This window comes from Pithys albifrons, chromosome 2, assembly GCF_047495875.1.
Source record: "Pithys albifrons albifrons isolate INPA30051 chromosome 2, PitAlb_v1, whole genome shotgun sequence".
NCBI classification, from domain to species: Eukaryota; Metazoa; Chordata; class Aves; order Passeriformes; family Thamnophilidae; genus Pithys; species Pithys albifrons.
The window spans coordinates 75,741,730-75,758,789 of NC_092459.1; the positions used below are offsets into that span (position 1 = coordinate 75,741,730).

Consider the following 17,060-nt stretch of genomic DNA (forward strand, 5'->3'; position numbering starts at 1 on the left):
CAGCTACACGTAACTGAAGAGCAAATTTACTTGTCAGGTCATATGACTTAAACTGGTACCCTGCTACATTTAAAATGCTCTGGTTTGTTCACACAACATTTAAACCCTTTGCATCTCTTCAGCCTCCCCAGCAAAGCCTCCCCAGTGTAAAAAATCACATTTTTCAAATCAAGCAAGACACCCAAACTCCCAGGCCATACCTCCATCCTTTTCGATCTGAATTGCCAGTCTGGTGTTGGAATGGTCCGATCTTTTGGTGCTGGAAATAAAGATATGTTGTACAGCCAATTCTTTTTTTTTTAAAATACAATTCTTATAATAAACACAATTATTTTCTTTTTAACATATCTCCACACTTTGGGTTCATTATGCAGTTCCCACTGTAATCCATTCATCTGCCATATATAGTTATTTCAGGTCAGTATTGCTATTGATATTGTAGCTTATAAGAAAATGAAAGTGTCCGTGTCCCCTCCTCCTTTCCCTCACACTCTTTCTTCCCCATTTGCTTTCTGTGGGGCACAGTCCATTCAGAATTTGGCATCTGTGATAATACACAATGCCATGTATTTCAATAATTGAACTGGCTGCAGAAACACATCAGCCAGGTACTACCAAAACAGTGAATAGAAAGAATATTTAATCAGTCCTTCTTTCCTTCTAAGCCTTAAGGGAAACAGTTGGGCTCATGGAGTTCTCTTTGTGTGAAAATATTTCTGTGGACATGTAACATGTATGGAAAAACAACAACAAAAAAAATCACTTCACTTAGTTTCATATTGTGCAAGGCAGCAATCAGAGTGTCCCTGGTCATTCTCATTGCTTGAAAAAGAGTAAATTACAGGACTTCAGTCCATACAGGGAGTATCCCTGTCTCCCTTATGAATAGCACATTCCCTATTCCGTATTTTGATTGTAGCAGTGGAACATAAACACCACAAGAAAAATGGTCACATATCAGAAAGCAACTAAAAAGGTGGACTGGACTGAGCTTTTATTACTACCTGTAACTAACAACACTAATAAAGTCTGAAAATAAGGAATGAGTAAAATCACTGTGGGCCACCATGTGTTAAACAGAAGGGAGTGATTGTTGTGGTGATCATGGATATTCAAGTTCAAAGCATTTCCCCAGCACTCATCTCCCAAGCCTTCAGAGTAAAGGTGAAAGTCTGACTAAGTGAAATGCCATAGTAAATATAAATTTCCCTGAAACACTGCTCTGGCAGGAGTGTTTGGGGATTTCAGGACACTTCCTTAAGAACATTGCCTCAAAAGTTTGGCCCACAACCACTAACCTTAGCAGATCTATCAATCAAATATGCAAATATTATCATTTCTTGGAAAATGGTTCACAAGGGTGGGGAGCACAGGGCATAGTGAAGATGTTGAACACACTGATGGTTGGCCAGTCAACTTACAAAGCCTGACTTTAGCTATTCACTATGAGAACTTAACACATGCCTCAAGGAGACTGCACGAACCAGGGTATCAGTTATATGGAAGGTTTTCAAACAGTTTAAATAACACTGAATAACGATGGGGTAAACCCAAGATAATGTCTCTGAAACACAGCAGAGGCTCTCTGGGAATCTTTATGTCCTTATCTCAGTACTGGTTCCCAGGATTTCGTGTGTCAATACACAGGTTATTTAAAAGGTTGGAAGTTTCTGAGCTGAAGCTATAAGCTCATGCTGAATCCAGCTGTGAGAAGGATGCCACTGATGTCCTAATGTTAGAGAGCCTTTTCATCCACTCCCTACAGTCTCCCCCAAAAAGCTGTGAAAAATTGTATACAGGGTTCCATTTAATACACAGAAGAGGAACAGAATTGCTTTAGTTCTACTCCCTGCCAAAAAACCCGCGATTTTTTGCTTTAAAAAGGCATGTTCTCTACTTTGCAAAAAGCACAAATGGAGAAAATAAGACTCTTAATTAAAATTATTTGTAATTAATATTATTATATTATCTACATAGATTAACATTTTACTTGATGTATTATTTATCTTCCTGCTTCTAGTTGGTTCAGCTTATTGTAGCTGCAATTTTCATTTCCTATGCACCAGAAAATGGCAATGGGGGAAGGGCCTTCTAAGCAGTTCAGAATATAAAGAATGATTTTACTTCAAAAAGGTTGTTAGAATTCTTCCGCCCTGATATACACCCACCTGCATGTGCAACAGTAAGCACAAACATTATGTTAGGGAATTAAATCAATTTTCTATTCTCAGCAAAGAAACACTGCTGATTTCCAAATGCATGTGTTTTAACATTACGAGGCTCCTTAATAACTTTCAGTCCCTCTGAAATCAGTGTGGCAGTATGAGCTATACACTAATACTATTCTTTACCCCAATTTTTTACCAACCTATAAAGCATTTCTGTTCTTGAAACATACTGAGTCCCATACAAATCAACCAATACTTAGAAAATTCGAATCTATAACAAGAAGGAATTCTTTTGCCCAACATGCATCTCTGGCTCCAATTCTTTCCCCATTCTTTTATTTAGAGAGAAAGATGCATGAAACAATCAGGGAAAATCACAAGTGCTTCCGGCCACTCCTAGACAGATAATGCAGCATGACAGGGAAGAAGATAAGGAAATAAAACAGGTCTCACAAACAAAACAAGGCTCTGTTGAGGCTTTACCTTCCATTCCAAGCACAGTAACAATTGTTTAAGCAGTAAAACATGGGCCTTGGGACATGAGACAAGACTTACCTTTTAAAACACTACCAAAACTCCACAAATCTTTATACAGATATTTTGAAGTATTCCATTTTCTGAGATCAAGGGTAATACAGGCAGTTTGTAAAGCAAACTTCTGTCCTGAAACTCAGTTTAGTTGAGTAAATGTAGTCAAGTAATCCATTTTGGATTTTAAAAGTCTCCTACAATTATTAGTAACCAAAGCTATGTTTGTATCTTCTTGAAGGCCATGGGAATTTGCATAGGATTAAACTATAATCCACTGAGCCTAACAATCAAACCAGCAATGCCTTTAGTCCAGGGCTTTTCCCTCTCAACAAGGACCTCTCAAAGTGAACTTATGGGATTAGTGGGTGATTTGGGCTTTCCTCTAGTGGCCTCTTGCTTTAAATTTGGTTGTTACCACTCATCCAATGTGATAATTAGTTCAGTAATTGAATTTCTTCCTGAATTGCATTATTCTATGCAAACCGAGTGCAGGTCTTTCAGCAATTGCCCTAGAGAGCAAGTGATTGTGTTTGAATATCTTCAGCTAAGTCTTCAGCAATTTTAAAGTCAACATCCTGCTTGGTTCCTGAAATATCTATTTCATGCTCTTTTAATCCACCATGTACATGGACACTGAGACAACCCACTGTTTTGCGTAGCACTGTTCATGCCATTATAACCATCACTTCCCTTTGAAAAAGGATTAAATCACTTCCTATAACCCTTATCCAAAAATACTGCCTTGAAAGATTTTCTTCCCGTACTTCAGTCTCCCAGTTTCCTTGGAAAGGTAGAAAGACTGAGGAGCACACAGTGTATGGTGAAAATCAGGCAAACCGAGGGCAAAAAAATAAATAAATCATTGCTGTGCTTATTTCCAAAAGATCAAAATAAAATTCCAGCTGTTCTATCCAGCCGATGCTGAGTTTTGCCCCCAAACACAAATTCAAGATTTCTAGGATTCCTGTGGTGAAAAACAGGATCCCTACTTTGAAAGAGAATAAAACAAAGAAAGCAGTTTCCCTCTGGGAGATGCAGAGATGCCTTTCTAGGGTTGATCCAAAATTTTTCTTTGTCTGTGTCCAATGAATTTTAATCTGTCTTTTCATGACATCTAACAGGCAAATCTAACAGAGAGAAACTTTACTATGCTGCGGCCCTATGATTATTCATGGGAATCTGGGGGAAAAAACCTTCAGTATTTCATATGAATGTCTGATGCTGCTGGCACTATAAACGGAAGGTCTAGCATTAAAAACACAGTAGCAGTGTGAGGTGGGGGGAGAATGACATGGCAAAATAAACAGGCACCCATGAATATCTGAAGGACACCAGAGGCAAAACTGATGATATTAATTGGAAGCCTAAGGATACCCAAGTAGTTTTAAATCAATTTCACCTAAAACACAGAATCATTTCAGTGTGATTGTAAGAGCTAAGGGTGACAATCCCTTCACGTGTAACCATGCCCAGGTTTTCTGGGTAGCTGCATGGAAGATACACCTTAGGTTTAACTCACATTAATAAAGAAAGATCTCTTAAAAATGAAAAGCAATTTCTCCTTTCTGATCACTAACTCTGATTTTTATTTTTTGTGCTTCCTTACTCCTCTCCTTCCCTGACTGGACCAGTGTTTCATTTAACACTGAAAAGTGGCTTTGATTGCACACCAGGAAACCGGGGGAAAGCTACGGTATAAAATGTCCCAGTTGTTAAAGACAGTGCTGCTGAAGCATCCTTTTAAAACACAGAAAGATATTATTATCAATAATGCCTCCTGCTCTTAGGGTTTCTTTACCTTCTTAAAAGGGTTTTTATAACTCATTCTCAGAGCTTCTTAGGTTTATTTGAGTTTTCTTGTGGTTTGTTTGGTTTTTTTAATGTTTTGGTGGTTTTTTGTTGCTCTTGTTTGGTTTTTTTAAGTAGGTGCTAAAATCAGAATTGAGGTAATTAGCTGAGATACTACTCAGCATGCTTATTTGGCATATTCTGGCACCTCTCCTGAAGGTGAGGTTCCTCTGCTCCTGCAGCAATAGGGATGAAAATGCCAGATGTGAATTTGAGATCAAAAGCTGAGTGCCCAAACAAGGATGAAACAGCCCACCTAAGTGCTCTGACATTCAAAGCTTTACCTGGGGAATTCACCTCTTTTTTATAAGCCGGGGATTTAAACATCTCTGTACTTCAAAATATTCACTAACGCTTTACCAAAATGTCATCAGTATTCCTGCCTTTGTCTTATTTAGCTAGCTTGCTACTTCATTTCTTTACCCTTGTCCAAATATGCTTTTTCTTTTAAAAGGCATTTAATCACTATCTTCAGATATTTTATACTAAGCAACACAAGAAGCTTTATAAGTGGAAAGATTATGCCAACTGCACAGAGATGTTTGTGCTCACTCCTGCATTAGTGAAAAAGGTCTGTGAAGTTGGGGCTTAGCACAGGATCCTGCATCACAGCGGAAATTCACTGTCTGCAGTTGATAGAAGTGCTTTTAATTTACAAGCAAATGTGTTAATTACATGCAACTGAAATAGTGCAGGTGAGTGTTATTTCTCTGGTTGTCTCATCATGAGCCAACACAAACATAATAGGAAAGATACTGTGCTGTGCAGGACTGATGAGCCCCCAAGTGAAACGACAGAAGCCTGAGAAACTGTAAGGACCTGGAAAGTAGAAAGGAGGTGATGAGAACTATCCTGTTGAAGTTTTCACCAGAAAGAAAGAGTGAGAACAGACAGGGAAAAAAAACTCAGAACAAAACAAATGCTGGGAGCTGAGTCAGCAAATGAGACCAAGATGTTTTTCCTCCCTGACTCCACACAGAGACACATTGTTTAAACATCATAAAAGGAGGAAAGGACAACAAGGCACTTCAGAATTCATTCTTGATATTCTTTACTGCTGACAACGAAGGGCTTTCATGCTTTTTCAGTGTGCAATATTAAAATAGCATATACTTAAGGTATTTTAGTTTTAACTTTTAGACTAAAAGTGACTGCTTAATAATAAAATTAGGAGGTAGAGATGGCAAGAAAATATGAGGAAACACAAGATTAAGACAAAGACTGGTGAATGATGTCTTTCAAAGAAAGGCTGTATCAGAAATACTAGTTAAGTTCTCTATAGGGCTTTCCATAAACTTACTTCTCAACAAAAGAGGAAGGGAGGCAAAATGGAAGCTAACCAAGCCATTCCAGTGCTGGAAACCTGCCTGTGCAGCATCAATGACTCTACCCTGAAGAACAGGAAAAATCTTACTGCTATTGTGCAGTGTACAAAATCGAATCTAAAACAGGATTAACTTAAAATACCCATTTTATTCATTTCAAGGACTGCTGAGAATGTTAATAATTTACAGGGGTTGTTATGGTAGCCTCTACAGTACTCTTCAGACTGAAAACACCTCTGGTATTTTGAGAGCAAACACATCAAGTCAAGTGACTTGAAAAAAACAATCCCTCTAGCATTCATCCAGTATTTATCTAGTCTCAAGTAGTACAAAGTTTCAGAGGCAATTCTAAGTGGCAATGGTGACATAATTCTGCATTTTGCATTATCTACAGAAAGAAGCAAGAGATAGTTTACATTTTGCTCCTATAAGCCCTGAGGCAATCTGGGTCCAGTGCATTCCCTTGTACATCAGGAGACAACCAAGACTTGAGCATGCCATAGCATGAGCCATTCCCTGCAGCTATCTGTACACAACTTACATATCACCTCTGTTAGGACAGTTACACTGGCTGAACATCTCCTCTGTCATCTTAGCTTTACTAGTTTTCACATTTTGACAGAAGTGGCTCACATAAGCATTTCCTTGAATGGAAGGTTTGAGTTTAGTACTCTGAACCTCAGCTTGCCCCTCAATGTGTGATTCGTTAAAACAGGACATGGATCTACATTATCCAAGTGCATGGGATGAACACTTGCTGAGAACACTTATTCTTATGGAAATGCAGTCAACTGATTTCAAGAGGTTTCCAATATTCAACATGACAGAAATTTCATGAGTTAAATTGATCTCATTAGATTTACATAATTTGGAAGCTAATCATTAGATGAACAGCTTATAAAATTTTTGTGCCACTGTATATTCACAGAAGCCCTTACTGTATTACATGTTTCTTATTTCCAATTGGAGTCAATTCTCATCTTTCTCTTATATCTTCTTGATGCCTTTCTTTCCAAATATCTTTACAAGTCCTCCTCTATCATGCTCATGATTTCTTTTCCCCTATAGGTCTGTGTTCCTGCTTATCAATGTCTGTTCCATTACCCTTTCAGATTTTTAACTGCATGCGTTTTCCTTTTTTGCCCATCCCTTTCCCTTTTTATTTATCCAACTTATGGTTTTGATCTCTGCTTGTGTTCCTCCTGATCTCTGCATGCATTCCCTTTCTGATGTCTCCCTTCTGTCTCTACTCTGTCCTCTTAGAATGATTCAGTGGAGTTGTGAATGTATCTTTAACTCGGCAGGGAACTACAGAGCATTGAATCAGAATTCACTCCCAATTAATTATCACACATATGGCTCCTATTCAATTAGTCTTAATTTGTTTTATTGACTGCCAGAGGCAAAAATTTCAGAAGATGTTACCAGTCAAATGAGATACTGCCAAACAGTTAAACTACATCTTTGAATTTTGTATAGCCTCCCTTGAGTGTGAAATTCTAGGCAACTCAAAAAACATTTTAATATCAGACCTATTTGATTAAAGGTGCCTGGTTTCCTTGCCCAACCTTTCTCACATTTTTCCTGCTGAATGTGGCTCCACACATGGAGTCAAGTGACGAGGTGAGGGCTGGGCTGGAGAGGAGTGTGTATCTCTGTGCTACAGCAAGTGGCCAAAGGGACACACATGCACATGGGGTCACTTACTCTAGGGGAGATCGCAGCTCAAGACGCTGAGGGGAAGGCAGTTTCTAGCAGGGCTTCTTTTAGCCTGAGGCTGTATCTGAAATAGCACTTCTCACACCTGAATGCTGTGGCTTTGTCATTCCTCTAAGCCCTACACACCTGCTGAAAGGCATTAAAGACTCCCAAACCAGGCAAGCATTGCAGGTACAGGTCTGTGGGCAGTACTGGTGCTGTGCAATGTGAGTTTACACAGTGGTGAGGCACTAGAGAAGGGAGGAGACAAGGAAAGGTCTTGAGAAGACAGTCAGATGAGTAAGTCTAATGAATAAAATGTAACTTCAGAGAGCTCATGAAGAACTAAGGCTGAAGTACAGACAACTGTGTTCTTTGTTCTTCAAAGAGTTTGTTTTTCTCTATTCTCTCCACCAGTGCCAGAACCATGGCCACAAATGCAGTTGGGGAACAGAGCACAACTTCCCAAAGACCAGTTTATACTCACTGATTAAACAGAGGAGCATTTTTTTCCTCCAAAAAAATCATCTTTTTTGAAAAGTCTGCCAGTTTTGAGAGAAGGGTAATGAAAGAAAAGTAGCAGCAGCTTGCTAACATTTCAGCTTTTGCACCACTGCCTGCCAGGGTGTGCCACTACAATCAGCATGAATACTGTACTCAAGGCTACACAGGTCAGGCCTAAGCATCCCTCAGCATAGGCTGTAGTATACCAGTATAGGCTGGATTCTCAAGGATTTAAGTCCCTTTGAAGTCTCTAGAAAGACTGTCACCAAATTCTGCATGCTTTGTAAATAGGACAGTCAGCCCTTCTGATTTGAAGATAACACACCAAAAATTCAGACTAAAGCCCGTTCTTTCATTGGTCCTGTTTATTTTGACCTTTAGGTCCATGGCACTAATAAGCACTCATTTTGGTTATATCTACGTGCCGATACTTATACTATTTTTGCAGGGTCCTAAATTCACTTAACTGAATAAAAGCCTGGAGGAGCCCTGAGGCCAACTCAGTGAGGATCTCTCAAAAGAACCATGGTCATCAAAGGAGATAGCATTCATAAATGAGTAATAGCTGTGAACAAAGGCACTAGGACCTCAGTTCACTCTAAAGTTGTGCAACTAGAACACAGTGCTTCTTTCTGGTCAGTTCAGAAAAATCAGTATAGAAATAGAAATAGAAGCAGACAGAGATAAAGGTTAAAATTAGCAAAGAAATAAAATCAATTTGGAAGAAAACTAAAACAAGTGCTATGAAAAGTAAAACTCTTGGCCAGAGTGTGGCTTTCATGCAAGGTAGCTGGAAAAATTCAGGAAAGTCTAAACCCTAAGTAGGGCAATGACAAATAGTCAGAACATAACGTTTCTGAAGTGATATTTGAGGAAAAAAGGCAAACAGTATCTCCTGCCAATTAGGGGCAAAAAAAGGTTCTCCTATGCTGAGGCTTTGCTATAAATATTGTCTTCAGAGGTTCATGCACCTTTCTTCAAAGTATTCATTATAAATCAATGTCCAAGCCATTGCTGAACTATAAACATTGCTGCAGTTGTTCCTCTACAAACTCCACTGTTATGGAGGTCTAAGAATATGTGAAAAATCAAACATCACAGCAAGGAAATACTAAAAAGAAGAAATCCAGTCCTAAAAAGAACAACTTGAAAGGTCTGAGTGCGCAGAACCCAAACAAGGCCCATGGACAGTTATGGGTGAATGATGTTTTGTGTTCAGAGCAGTGGTTTTAACAGCTGTAACAGATGAACAAGCTCGCAGGGAAACCAAACACACCAGGGTGTGTTAAAAATAAGCATATGGAAGTGGAGGGCCTGTTATTTTATGGGAAAAAGGGAGGGAGTAGACAGGTACTTTTCACAGCTCCTTTTCCCACACACATGCATAATGTGGGGTTCAAACCAAATCACATGTACGCTGGGAAAACTCTTCCCATTGCACCTGCATGCTGTTCATGATGGGCAGCTTAAGTGAGCTGGTATGAAAAGAGAAAAAGCCATGTGCACTACATCTGAAGCAAGCCAGGTTTCCCTCACCCTCCCTTCCCAGCTGTATTAACCCTACAGGTGGTAATTGTCCAGACCACAACAACTGGAACAATACAATAGTGATACACTTTTTAAAAATATGGAGAAAAGAAAGGCTTGCTCACAGTCTCAGACACAGAGAGGCATCCTGTAATGCCAGTCTGAGATAACTGGCAATTTAATTGCAGCCTCTTTAGAGACAGCTAATTAATTCAGTTATACTGCACTGTAATTCACTCAAGACACTTCAAAGCAAATGTAAGCTGTGCCTTACCCAAAAATAGGCACTGAACCAGAAGAATAGAAACAGGAAGGTGCAGGAAAGACGAGGAGTTTGTAAACAGTGAAATCTCCAGACTCCTGGTGGCAGTTTGCTGTTGGTGGGGACAAGTCACAGCTGCAGCAAGAGAGCAGGCTGCTCCAGCACTGAGACTCACCCGGGACTGAAAGTAAACTTCCTACTCTGTTCTGTCCATTGTCATATCCAAGATACAAAGCAAGATAAGAGGAAGGGAGGAGAAGGACAGTCAGGTTGCAAGCATGACAAAGTATTTGAGGAAAAAAAGCAAAGCAGAGGAATTGAACAACAGGGTTTGAACAAACACTTTATGCTTTAAAGTGCCTATACATTAAACAAGATTTACTGCTATTTCCTTTCTCTCTGTGACATATACAGCCTAATCATACCAACAGCTGTGAAAATAAAGAGTAAACCAGCACTCATTACACTGGGAAGCAGGACCCAGGCTAATGGCAGGACAAAACCAGTGTAGCACTAACCTTTTTTGAAAAAAAAACCCAAGAAAAAAAACCACCACAAAAATAAGAGAGGGGGGGAGAGAGAGAGGGAGAGAGAGAGAGAGAGAAAGAGAATGACTCATAGTTGAACTCACACAAAGTGTCTAGGTCATGAGCAGCAGGTCATCTTTCACATTTTACTCCCCTCTCTTTTCAACAACAATGGCAGCAAAAGCTGTAAAATTGTGATTGCATGTGAAGTTGTTCTTTCTTACCTTCCTTACTTTTTGTTCTTCTTAAAGTTACCCTTCCTTCCCCCACCAAAAGATCCCTGACCTCAGTGATGTATTGGTGTACTAGACTCTGCATGCAGTGAGCACCAAAGTGCATAGTAAAAACAAACAGCATCTGCTGATTGCAGGGAAGATCACCCATGCTCTGCACACACACTGCAAGAGCACAAACAGGCACAGTATGAATCCTGAATTTTGAAGACCTTGTTAGGAATTTCACAGTTTGCTTACTATCAAAATTAATCTCTTTTTCTTTTTTTACCCACTTGAGTTCCTTCATCTCCTTGAAAAAACAAAGCCATCATCTTAATTCTCTAAGACTTTCAGTTCCAGCTTACATCATCTAGAGTGGCAGAAGGCCAGTCAGAAACCTGAGGATTCAAACTCCTCTGTAGCCAGCAGAAAAACAGGGACTAAAAGTAATACTGGAAATGCAAGATATGTATGTGGGCACTCAGAAAACACCAGGCAGAAACAACCAAACCAACACTTTAGGGAACAGAGGAAGCGGTTACTCCCCGCTCAGACTACTGGCCTAATAACCCAACTACGTTAATAAACATGAAAGTCTGTAGTCGCTAATGTCCAAAGCTTCAACTTTGGATTCACTTTACAGAAAATGGATGGTTTTTTCCTCATCTAATTTCCCTCTGTTGGCTCAAATGAGATGCAAAATTAAGTTTTCCATACGTGAAATAAGAAGTTTGCTTGAGAGCAGTGAAGTGTGCAAATACTGATGAACAGAAATGACAACCTAAGAAAGCAACCTATTTTATGATTTGGAAGAAAAATTTTGATATCTAGACTGCTTGTCAAGATTGTTTCCAGTTACTCCAATTAGGAGATCAAATTACAAAAAATATAACCCTGGAATTGACAACCTCTAACTTCATATAAATGTAAATGAGGTTTTCTGTAGCTAATATGTGATAATTTAACATAGTTGTCAATATAGCAAGGAAGTGTTTGAAAATGAGTTTGCAAAGCAGGCAAAACAAATAAGCTGTATAAAGTACATTGAAGGTAGCTTTTCCCTGAGCAAAAGGTCTGCCAATGACGACTATGGAAACAGGGAAAAAAAAAAAAAGTTGAGAGCTTCTGCTTTGGATGAGATTATCTCATACCTGTGATTTTCCATGAACACCCTGAGCTGAACTTGGGAAAACGAACTGTCAATGCATTTCAAAAAGGAAATCTGTACACCAACTTCCCCATCTGTTTGTTCTGTGTTACATGTCCTTAAAACTCAGTGCACATCTGCCCATAAGGAACTACAGCTCGAAGACTGGACAGTACAGGAGCCAAGACAACTTTCATTCCAGCTCAAGGTCCTGATCCTATTTAACTCCATAGCTTCAAAAGAAAGTAATTATGCCATCCTTTCAAATTTTTAGATGTTGAAAGGTCAAGATTCAAAGCAGTAAGGTAAGGTCCGCTCACCTAATTCAATTATTTTAAGTATTTTGTAAAAAATTTCATTATTCTTAATTAAAAATTACTGCCTTCCCTTGACTTTTTCTGTCTTTTCACTGTGTCCTTTTAATAAACCAGAGGTTTTCAGTCCAGCTCTTTCTCACTCTGGTTAGTTCCTCATGTGAGCAACGAAACATTGAAACGGAAAGATGGCAAAGGAGAATCAGAAGAGCCAGAGACAAAATGAATACAAATTTAGGAGTCATCATTATATGTGCATATTGTGGTATGCCACAGGTTCAGGCAAACATTTATTTCACTTTGACAATCCAAATCTACAAGGCTGTTTTCTATTTCTGAAAGGTTTTTGTTTTAAGTGAGATCATAAAAGACACACTAGAATTTCTAACAAACACAAAGCACAATTTTTTACAAAGAGTAATTTAAGCCTTCATGTTGAATATAAAGTTGTAGTTACTGCTTATTTTGCAAGGACAAACAGAAGTGGATTAAAATATTAAAAGGGTTTGGTTTTTTGCACTTGGGGTTTTGCAGTTTATGGGTAAAATAATTTCCCTGCTTTCCAGAAGTGTTCGCACAAACTTCGTCACTTCCCTTAGAGGGAATCATGGATGGTCACTACTGATGAAAACAAGACACCAAACCCCCACCCTCCCCACCCTTACTTAAGTATCACGCATCAACCACTTTTTGAGATTTCCTTCGAGTGTCTTCTATTCATTTTGTCACAAAAAATTAAAACAAACCAAAATCAAATACAAATGATTCCCTCTACTTCCTTCTACAATAACCTGGAGACCCAACACTAACCTAGCTATGCTATATGGAAGTGATGTCCCTACAGCTGAGTTTTATTGTCTAATTGGTACCTTGAAAAGAAACCACAGGCCTTCAAAATGCTGTGGTTAAACTAAAATGTAGCAGATGTTAAACCCCCCACTTCCTACTTAATATTGTTCAAAGTTTCCGTCCTAAAATGTAAGGCTGCCTGTGGGATTAGTGGTAGCTTCCTGCCTTTCCATAGCTGCCCTGAACTTCACTCCCTTGAAATAATTAACCTGTTGACCCAAGAAAAAAAGTTGTGTGAGAGAGAATTTTGTTAAGATCTGGCCCCAGTGTACAAAAATCAGCTCCTCTCAAAAGGTTTCCACAAATCTCATCATATTCAAAAACAAATACAAAGCCTCTCTATATGACTTGGCTGTGACTAATTTCTTTATAGATAAGTATAAATTTACTCACTTGACATGTCAAAATCAAACAAAAACAAAACAACAAACCCTCTTGAAACTAAACAAGCCCTTTTCCCTAAAAGAAAATGATTCACTGTAATTTCTAGTTTCAAACTCTCCTGAGGTTCTGAGGTACAGCAGCAGCACCAATACAAGAAGTGTGTAAGTGCATAGCACTTCTCACTGGTCTGGCCAAGCCCTGACTTGGCCAATGCAATTTTCACTGTGTGTCTTTTATCGCTGTTCTGCAGCCAGTTCCTCTGAGCCTGCCAACATGTTGGCAGGGGCTGAACAGCTCATGTGCTTCCAGGGCACAGGACCCAAAGGATCCACCTGGCCCAGTCAGTGAACCCAACCACTAATACTGCAGATGTTCATCCCTCACAAAACCTACTTCCTGGAAAAGGAAGTGGTTCCCTGTCTCCAGTGCTCTTTTTGGGAGCCCACCAGCTTCCAGTTAGCAAGAGCTCCCAAATCCTACTGGGCAGAAGAGGCAGAATTAATTCAATCTTTGTTTATGTCCTTCTTAAACTAAACAAATGGCAGTTAAAATTTGGTAACCAATTCTTGAGTCAAGCTCTGAGATTGGGAGATCGGATGTAACAATTAACAATAACACAGGCTCATCATCCCTTTGCTGTGGGAGTTACCTCCCACATCCCAAAGGGTAAGATTTATATCAGTCTCGTTAGCATAAAGTGCATTCACGCAGCATGACTCCTAGTGCCAAAGGCTTCACAGATTTAGTAACCAGCTAGCTGACAACTGGGAGTTTTACTGATTTTTTTTTCACAGCTTTGTTACTGAATGTCTGTACAACAAATGCAACATGACAGCTCATCTGTAACACACCAATAATCGTTTAAATACATTTTCAGAAATGACCAATAACCATGAAATAGTAAAACACCAGAATCAAGATTCAAAGATTAACCTCTTATGCCCTAAAACAATTTCAGGATTATCTTCTGAAAGAAAAATACCTCCAGAAATGAAATTAATGTTTACAAATAACAAGTGTAGAAAATTTTCAAGTCTTACTTGTAATTTTTCTCCCAGAACTTGATAGGTCTTGCATAAGATGCGATAAAGATGACACTGCCCAGAAATGGACTCAGTGGTGTAGAAAAGACTGAAGTGGCCAGAGTTTGAAAAAAAAGCATAGCAGAGTCTGAAAATTGCAAGTTAAGGTAACACAAATGATTTCACTATACTTTAAAATGTTGAGGCAGCACTTGGAACTACTTTTTTTGCTGTTGTTTTTTATTTTGCCGAAGAGATGTTGGGTAAAAGAAAAGAAGGCAGGCAATGCCAAATTACCTATTTACCAGCATGTAATCTGTGGCTCTTCAGTGCTACACAGTTGTAACAGAGGCGACATCTCTGAACAGAGCACATTATTGTCAGAGTGCCCCTGTCTAATCTCTGCCCCAGGACAGATACTGAGCATAGGCAGCACAGTTAAGTGCCCCTTTTCCAGCTTCCTAGTGTTATGTTTTATAACACAGGAGTGCCTTTCCCGAGTCTGACACAGAGTTTAAAACCCACACACACACAAAACCAAAAAATAATTTTCTTGGAAATTCTTCATTCTCTGCACTGGAGTCTTGCTTTCACTGTGTCCAATGTTCCATTCTTTTCAGTTTCTGTTTGCTTTGGAATGACCTAAAACTGTGGAGAAACTATGCCTCTATAATCCAACCTGTTGGTTTAAAGTCATGCTTTCATGTTAATTCTTACTGACAACTCAATATCCTATGCTGACCAAAAGGTAAAAAATGTTCAGCATTTCATACTTTTTGAAATATATATGAAATGAGGTGGTGAGGACAGGGGAAGAGTAAGGATCACACATAAACCTCATAATGAATGCCTGAATCCATAGCTTACTTTAAATGTGAAGTTCTATTTCAGACTTCTGGAAACAAGTTAGGATAAGGATAAGGATACTGAAAAGGACGTGAATTAAAAGAAACATGATTAAATAAATGCAAGCAAATAAAATTTTAGACTTAAATTCTTGATTACTTCATACCACATCCATGAAATTTAAGGAAAAAGACTTCCAAGCTGGCATAAGAGACCAGTTGTCCTTCCTTACACCTCTCTTGTGAGGAAGGTGCAAAGTAAAGAAGCCATGAACTAAGAAACCACTATCAAGATACAGTGATCAAGTGCATCTCAATCTAAACTGCAGGTCAAATCAACCAATAACCAGTCTTTTAGCTTACCCTGTTATAGCAATAGACTGTATGTGTGTCCCACAGACTCAGACTTCACAAAAAACGTTTTAACACATTTAACATCATTCTTGGTACAACGTTTCCATAAAAAGGCCAGCTAGCCATGCTTTCAAAGCCATTTGCAAAGTCTAAAAACAAATGTTTGCCAAAAGATACCTCTCAAATCCCTCAGACTTACTAAGAGACAGTGGTCTGGAATGGTGTCTTTGTGCATTAGTTTGAAAAATGAGCTGCCCTCAGAATCCAAAGTCTTAAAAAGTGACAGCACAGAGCAGAAAGAAAGCACATCAAAAAAGTTATACTGTCACATTACACTGTAGTCATAACCAAGCACAGGCTGTGAAAGTTGAACAAGTATTTATAAGTGTCAGATAAGGGCAGGAGGCACGGGAGCTGAAGAAAGGAAAAGAGAACAAACAGGACAGATAAGGACAGCAAATCAGGTTTTTTAAAGTGGGTTCTAATATCATGATTGATTGAAAAATTTCCACCATCATAAGTGAAGAAATTCGCACTCTACTGCCAACTGTTTGTGTCTAAGACATAATCAGTAGCACCAGGTTTATTTCCTAAAAGACATAATACTCTACGAAATGGATGATGGAAGACATTTTCCATTTGACCTGTGAAGAGTGATTTTAAGTAACTGTTTCATATCTGTAAGTGTGCCATGAGAGCAAGTAACAGCCTGACTCCCATATGTATAGCTGACATGTGCAGTGGGCAATTATCTGTCATCAAGGATTTTGTAATTTGAGGGTATCCAATTCATTTTTATTATGTAATCTATTTTTTTAATAGCAATGCTTTAATTATATCTAAGTAAAAAAATAGAAAAGAAGTGTCAAAAACTTACAGGCATACTTTCTTACATTTTCTTTCTGTCCCAAGCCAGGTTTCCATGTACCATCTTTGTTAGGCTACACCGTGCAGAAGCAGAACTTGCTTCTTTGTGAATAATGGATTTTCTTTCTAAGGTGGCCAAAATCAAATTTTGAGAACAAAGAAACTCAAACACTCTTCAACATAAAATAAAACACTGTATTTAAGGATTAATTTTTGTAGTTTAAAAATCTGTTTAAATTGAAACTAGCTGCAAAACAAGTAACTGAAAGACTGACATTTTCAAAATCTTCCAGTCCTTTCTTTTAACTCAAAACTGTGTAGTCAGGCAAGCCCAAACCCTCTATTTCTCACAATCCACATTTTTACTTGCAATTATTGTAGGTCCCTTCCAGGCACACAATCACCTAGAGGATGAGAAAATTGAGTATCACATTTTCTGATGTTAGAGATGTAACCCTGAAACAACCAAAGCAAAAACTCTCCTAAGCAGCATAATCTCAACTACAAACTCCTTTTTTCTGTTTTTGTTTTATTTTTTTCCAATTCATTGCTAATTTATTAGGTAAAATCCTCCTTTGAACTACAAACTCCACTGACTTTCTCAGTGTGCTGATATTTATAAATGCATAACCTCATCTTACCAATGAAACACTGGAAAGTGAAGTCACAGATC

General features: G+C 38.6%; 1 protein-coding gene across 1 annotated transcript in view; it reads right to left on the minus strand.

Annotated features, from left to right (window-relative positions):
• The window catches only part of PCNX2 (pecanex 2), a 160,394-nt gene that overhangs the window by 41,540 nt on the left and 101,794 nt on the right, over positions 1–17,060 (minus strand). The window contains exons 23-24 of the mRNA XM_071549557.1: positions 14,340–14,468; positions 201–259 (exon numbers count right to left, since the gene is read on the minus strand). Coding sequence (XP_071405658.1) covers positions 201–259; positions 14,340–14,468 — 188 coding nt within the window. The remainder of the gene's footprint in view (positions 1–200; positions 260–14,339; positions 14,469–17,060) is intronic.